Below are 7,500 nucleotides of genomic sequence, written 5' to 3'. Positions count from 1 at the left end.
GCCAGTCAATAGAGAAAAGTTATTTGTTTTTGCTTTTTTTTTTTTCCCCAAACGTAGCCAGATTGCCAAGGCAAAAGAATGCTCGCAAAATACTAACAGTTTTCTCAAGAAGGGTACATCAGAATAAAGCTGCATTTTTTTTTTTTATATAGCATGCCAAAATGGGACCTTGATGAAGACCTACACAGTGCATAATTTCCTTTAAGTTCCTTTAAGCAGTCTTGTGTTATGAGTACAATTAAAAGTCCATCAGTATCCCAAGTACTCACGCATTATCTACCCTGCCACACTTCGCTAATGCGTCTTATCGTTTAGGTTGTTAATACTGTTCAGTGTAAAGACAGTCTTTCTGAGGTAGACTGTTCAAGTTCAAGGACAAGTCTTTTCTTACGAAATGCATGACATTCAAAAAAAGACAACAAATAAATACTACATGTACAATATGTAGCAATGAGGTAGAAATGGTTTTAAAGAACAAATGTCTGAACGCACATCTGATGAAAAATATTTTTTAAAAAGGAAATGAAAAGCCTCTAGCAACCGCATATAAACCATGAGAACAAAAAACAAAACAAAAAGGAAAAAAAAAAAGAAAAAAAGAACCACACAAAGTTTAGGTTTGGAAATAAACTTTTGCTTCTTTTTCTATTATAAAACAACAAGAAGGAATGAATGTGCTCCCAACCTTGGTGTAGTACAGAACCATTTTATAAATATTTAACATTCTATAGGACTGATTCATCTATTCTCACACAACTCTGTGGCAAGGCTGACCCATACTGCCGACATTCTACATATCACTGAGACAGGGAGGTGAAATTTTCCTGCTTTCAGTCTAATTGTCTTTGACAATTGCAGTGCCTAGTGCTACACTGCTTGTGTTGTATTTAAAAACAGTGGAAAGAGTAGAGACTTGTTCATTAAAGATGCAGTAAAAATGCATCTGGCAGGTTCAAAATCGAATGTCAACCAAAGGTCCTTGCAGAGTGTGAGCTTCAGTTCATGTATTGGTTAGTCACCAGCACAGCTGGGTTTTGTTTGAATTCTGAAATACTACTATCTCCATGTTTACTAATGTGCTTCATATAAATCTGCAGATGATTAAATGACTTTTTTTTTCTTTTTAAGTAAAGAGACAAAGCTATTGTTTGGACATGGTGTGTATGCACATATAAATATTATATACACACATGCACACATACAAGATGGGAACGAGTCAGTGCTGTGAGGACAAGGTTAGCTTTCAGAGCTGATGATGAGAACCAACAGACATAGATTATTATACATTGGAAGGATGACTTTTCTAACAAGGGCAGAAATCAGGAGCAATTCCTTTAAGTCAACAAGCTTGTACCACCTTGAGATGGAAGTGAAAAGGTAGGAGGCCCTACAGCTTTTGGTGGCCTTGTTTTGTGACAAAGCGTATCCTTCAGATCTGAGTAATGCACTCTCCCTTGTGATGGAGAGCTGCGGAGAAAAATGCAGGGGGATTGTAAGAACAGCCCTTTACCTGAAGTCATACATATTTGCAGACAGTGAAACCCCTGGCCAGATCCCCAAATTTGCTTTCAATGAATTAACATCTCAACACAGGAATTAACTTGGATCTTTTTGACTAGACGATCCCCTAAAGAAGCATCTTGTGAAAAACCACCTAAATATGACCTTGTACCATTTTGCAGAGCACAACCTCAAAACAGCTGGTAAAGACACCCAGATGGTGTTTGGCCTATGTATTTTAGTCAGATGGTTGATTTTCCCCTTGGTAGGTTTGCAGTGCTCAAGAAAACATTTTGCCCATCTATCTGCATTTGAGTAGAATACAAACTGACTAATAGATAAATAATCCGTGTGAAAGTAAATAGCCTTAAAGTAAACTGCCTTCACATTCCATTGATCAGCTCAGTCAGCAAACTTTTCTATATTGTCACTAATGTTCTAAATATTTTGGAGAGAAACATGTCAGAAGTATAGGGTATTTCCATTTCTGTCTCACATAAGGTCATTATGAACTCCTCCTTGAATTGATATTGATCCTTCAGCTTGCAGAAATATTCCTCCAATTTATTTTACTTTTGTTGCCGTAGGAATTGCTACTGAAGGTACAAGGAAGAAAATGAGCTGATGCAGAATAGGATCTACACATAAAAATACAACGTAAAGCATCTGCAGTGATAGGCTGACACAGCAGATGCTCTTTAACCATTTCAGGTTCCTTAAAGTCCAGGACTGTGACAGCAGATGGAAAGCCCCAGCCAACCACTTGGGTATTTCGATGGCAGCACCCCCCAGCTTTGCCCACTCATAAAGGACAGCAAACGGCTTTCTAACACGGAAATGTCAAAGGCCAGCAAATACCTCATCCTGAAGAGACCATTAGAACACATTTTGTCTCTCTTCTCAAAAACAATCCTAAGCTTCGGGATCTGCTGAAGTTCGGGATTGTGCTTCAGCCCTTTCTGGACAAGAAAGCTGCTGAAAGGGGTGAAGGACCAGCAGCATGTCAGAATGTGCTCTCATGGGAGAAAACAGGGGCAGATGTGGGAGAGAAGCGATAAAGACAGGACATGGCGGAGGTTTAGCCAGCTCAGCTCCCCCCTTCACTGAACCGGGAGAAATTCCATCAAAGTAGTGGCCAGAAACCACCTGGAGAAGGGCTGAGACAACTTTTGTCAACACTACCTGGCCAAGCTCTCATCAAATTCAACAGGCACCCTCCCAGAGCAAGACCAATGCCAGACGCTGTTTAGGAAAAGTTTGTGTAACAATCTGGCTCTGTTTTTCTCTACTTACAGCTGCTGTGATAGGGGCAAAGATTTCCACTTCTGCTGCCCCAAAGCTGAATCAAGGCCTGAAGAGAATGAGCGTGAGCATGAGTGTGGACCCTGTATTTTCACACCATCTCAGTTTGTTCTGCCTGTTTCTCACTTTGGTTAATACTGGAAAAATTCATTTCCCAGAGTGACTTTTAAAAGAGAATGACTTAAAGCTGGAAGCTAAAGGGACCATCTACAATTGTGTTTGCTTTTGGGTTTGCTACCGGATAAAAAGAGGGAAAAAAACACTTTAGTGGAAAGCTTTCACTTTACCAGCTGCAAAATAAATCTGTTAGGAGTATGGTTAGGAGAGACAGTTAAACAAGAGTTGGTTTATCAAAACTTGCCTGAGCCTTTCAGATGAGCACAGCTCAATGGCACAAATAAAAGGCAATGTCTAAGACAGAAATCGGGTCAGCGATCTGCAATAGCTACTTGCCAGCGTGAACCTACAGCTAATGGGGACATCAGGATCTTCCAAATAGGAGGATGGTAGAATGACCAGGGTGAAGAAGCAGCCTGTAGAAGTTTGGGAAAGCAGAAAGATGGTCATAACAAGGACCATAGACTGTAATTGCTGTTGAAAAGAAAAAGAAGAAAAAAAAAAGCAAAGCAGGTGATGTACTTAAGTCTTACTTCCTATATCCTTAATGAAAGGCACTGTTTTTAAAATGGTACTTTTATGCGTAAAACATAAAGTTTTAGATAGACAAAATGTTCGCCAGGAATCCATCTTAAATTAGATTTTGGTTTATTTGCTCCGTTTTTAGCACATTCTATCTAAATATATATATATATCTTAAAGGAAAAAGAAAAGAAAGTAATAATCAAGAGTCATAAATTTCCAGCAATATCAAAAAATCCCTCATTAGCTTTCTGAACGCTAAATGTCTCCATTGATTTAACAAAACAGACAATTTTTGAGAAGACAAACATGACCTAGTAACAGATTGGTATCTCTCTTCTTGGGGTATTTCTCTTCTTCAGTGCATTTATTTAATGGGTCTGAAGGTATATTACTTAAAGAAACGTTAAATGCCAGTGCTTTGCAACAGTTTTGTTACTGTCTCTTTAAAGTAAACAAACAAAAAAATACATTCAAAAAAGCAAGGCTGTTTTTGTTCATGTGATGGCAGAGGCTTTGGGCAGCTGCAACACGCACTGCTCCTGCTCAGAGACATTACCCAACATCAGTCAGCTGTCACCAAAAAGAGTTGCACAGAAAGCACTAAAGGATAAAAAAAAAAAAAAAAAAAAAGGTGGGGGCTGGGGGAGAGCCGAGCAAAATGCCAGACATGCCAGCTAGTCTTTCCAGAAGGAAGACACCAGAATACATATATTTGGGGGAGGAAAAAGGGGAGGGAGGGTAAAGAGCACTAACACAGAGAAAAACTTGACTTCAGGGGAAAAAACAGCAGCTCTCTGAAACTTGTTTAGCAGGTTCGCATTCCTAATGTAATCTGACTTTTGTGTTGGTGTGGGGTTTTTTGCCCTATTTCTTACTTTGCTTTCCAAGAGAAATGTAACAAAACTGAGGTAGAAATAATGGTGGGCACACTCCAGCCTGGAAGATTTCTAATGGATGCTAAATGAAGATTGCATTAAGGACAATGGAGCCGTACATACACAACAAAAAACTCAACTTTACAGTTTGGGAAGGGAAATAAATGTACTTTGAGGGTTCAGTTTTGCTTTGTTATTTGTACTGTTTGTTTGGTCACAGTCCACTGCGTTGCTATAAACAGCTCTGCAACCCCTAGCTTTGCCAGCGACCTACACTGATCCCGCTCCCTATAGCTTCGCCAAAATAACCTCAAAACTAAGACTGGAGCCATGCAACAAAGGCCAGCAGTCACAGCTCAAGGTAATTTGCCTCTCGGAGTCCAACCAAATCTTATGTTTGACTGTTTCAGACGCTAACGTAAACCGATTGAGCGGCTCTTTTTTCATCTATGCACCTTCTAAAGACTGTATCACGCAATCATTAAGGAGCAATATGCTGAAAACTTACAGTTTACCAACAGGAAAAATCATTCTGCTGCGGTTTGATCTGACAAATTGGCAAAAGAACCGTTTCTGAACACTGGGAAATCCTTCTGTTTCTATTTTTAAAAACTGTAAAGCTTCAGTCATATCACGCTTTAGTTTTTTCCTGGATACATTCAAAGTAATTTTCCTTGCCATTTTCCAATTGTTGAGGTAAACATACATATTTAATATAAAGTAACATTGAAGCCTAGCCTATAACTCTCAGCAGTACATAGTGCTTTCAACACATTCCTTTGAGGTACTGTACAAATCACAATCACTTTCCTGAGTTTTTGCAGACAGAACATTAAAAGAAATGAACTGCAGAAATTAAGGTCCAGATTACCATTACCCTGTTTTACCTGTTCTTAGTTTAACACCGCAGAACAGACAGGATTGAGGAATACTGTTGCTCTTAGAATAGCAAAATTCTGGTTCTCTGTCGCAACACAACCGTTCATCTCTTTAGTCCAATAATGTTTGAAGTTAAAGCTCTTTATATTAGCACATGCCACCAATGTAATTGTGAGGCAAACAAAAAATAAAGCACCACTTCAGGCACTTGACAGCAACTAAATCTCAAGAACAGCAGAATGGAATCAACACACAGGGTTCATGTCCTTCTGAAATCAACCCCCTTGCACCTTGCTCCTTGGTGAGTATTGTCTAGCTTGAACAGAACCGAGCATCAACATGCGCTTTCTATCATGTGTGGCTTTTTCAGATCAGCAGCTCTTGTTTGATGCACTTTTCCTTCAAGTCTACCCTGGCTCTTTAGAGGCAAGGTAAATCGTAGTCTTCCCAGTACCCTTTGCAATTTTAACACTACTGAAAAGGGTTCTCTACCCTATGTAGCAGGTTCTGTGTGTGCCAACATTCATTACACTTTAATTTTGATTTTTAAAGTAGTATCACTGACTGCAACCAAACATTTTGTTCCATTCAACATATGTATCAAGCTCTTTTTGAGATATGCTAGGCTGTATCTTGCAGAAAGCATTTTCAAAGTCTTGATATGTAACTGGCCTCAACTGGCTGGGCATAATGGCTGAAAGGTCTGTGGCTGGCATGGCGTGGAGTGGGCCCACCACAGCTTCCTGACACAAGTGAGCCACATCTAGTCCAGAAAAGCCTTCTGTGCGCTGGACAAGCAGTGCAACCTCCTTGTCATTGAGACAGTAATTGTGCTGTGAGAGCAGTTGTACTATTATCTGGTGTCTCGCTGTGCTGTCAGGAAGTGGGATTAAAAGTCGTTTCATGAAGTACCTTCGAAGAGATTCATCAATTTCTTCCGGTTTACTTGTGGCGCAAATTACTACTATTTGGTCCTCAGCAGAAGTCAGTACAGTGTCCAGCTGCATAAGGAACTCGGTTCTCATCCGACTTACTGGACTGTGTTCTTCACTCACTTGAGAGGAAAGGAGCATATCAATGTCACTAACAAAAATCACCGAGGGTTGGCGACACCTTGCCACAAGGAAGGAGGCATGGACAATTTTTTCTCCTTCCCCTAACCACTTTGTGACAAGGCCGGAGCCAGTGATTTTGAAAAACGTGGCCCCCAGCTGACTAGCTATACATCTGCCCATTAATGTTTTGCCTGTTCCCCGAGGTCCAAATAAAAGGATGCTCCGAGGTAGAGCAGTCAGTCCATTGAACGCATCTGACCTTAATACTGGCCATAAAACCTCCTCCTTAATGATGGCCTTTACTAGATCTAGGCCAGCGATGTCGCTCCAGTCCACGGGAGGTCCTTGGTTGATAATCTCGTTGGTAACAAGGTCAATGAGGTGTGTGTCAGTGTTCTTCAGTTGCTCGTCCACAGAGTGGTTGGATGAGGTAGCTGCACGAAGTCCCGGGCCTTGCATTGGGTGAGGGAGGAGCTGCCTGTGCTCGTCACCGTGCTCGTTCATTACTGGGGAGCTATACTTCCCAAACGAGTCACTTGATCTCGAACCCAGCGAGTTTTTAGCAGTACTGTAGGATGGGGGTGTTAGAGCCCTACTGGACTGGCTGCTGAATTTCCTTTGCTGTTCAGAGGACATTAGCTGCTTTGTTGGCTTAAATGCTAAGGATGATGTTTCAGCACTTCTGTCAAAACCATTCCCCCTGTTTGCATTTGAAATGCTGTTGTCGGGCATTCGATACATGGGACTCTGTGTAGATCTCTGTTGGCCATAGCTGTAATTTCCATAACTGGAGTCCATTTCTCCTTGCCCTGCCATGTAGAAAGCTTTCCTTTTGAGAGAGCTGGCTGAAGTGTTTGTCAGGGCAGACGGCGCAATGGGCGTCAGACCGTGGCCCTGGTAGGAGTAGCTGGGGACAGTGGTCGGGGGCAGAGGGGTCGGAGCAGGGATTCCTGAAGGCAGGTACGCAGAGGGCGGCGGGGCACCCCCAGGGCTGTACCCAGGGCCAACAGCAGTTTGAGGAGGGTAACTGGCGGAAGGGTAGCTGTAACTGGAGAGGTTAGAGGTCCCGTTGTAGCCGGGGACGAGGGCTGGTGGTGGCGGCGGTGGGGGAGGCTGTAAAAGTCCCGAGCTATGTAGGGGGGATGGATGAGGGGACGGAAGTGCAGGTGCTGGCTGGCTGCTGTAACTGGTATGTAAGTACGAACCATTGTATCCTGTGGCGTATTCCTGAGATGGGAGCCCCGAAT

At 42.0% G+C, this 7,500-nt stretch overlaps 1 protein-coding gene across 1 annotated transcript in view; it reads right to left on the bottom strand.

Annotated features, from left to right (window-relative positions):
• Positions 1–4,354: 4,354 nt before the first annotated feature.
• The window catches only part of FIGN (fidgetin), a 3,632-nt gene continuing 486 nt past the window's right edge, over positions 4,355–7,500 (bottom strand). Inside the window, exon 2 of the mRNA XM_009879356.1 lies at positions 4,355–7,500. Within this exon, the coding sequence (XP_009877658.1) occupies positions 5,756–7,500 (1,745 nt within the window). The 3' untranslated portion in view covers positions 4,355–5,755.

This window comes from Apaloderma vittatum, unplaced genomic scaffold, assembly GCF_000703405.1.
Source record: "Apaloderma vittatum isolate BGI_N311 unplaced genomic scaffold, ASM70340v1 scaffold5942, whole genome shotgun sequence".
Taxonomy (NCBI): domain Eukaryota; kingdom Metazoa; phylum Chordata; class Aves; order Trogoniformes; family Trogonidae; genus Apaloderma; species Apaloderma vittatum.
This window is presented reverse-complemented; position numbering and strand designations above follow the sequence as displayed.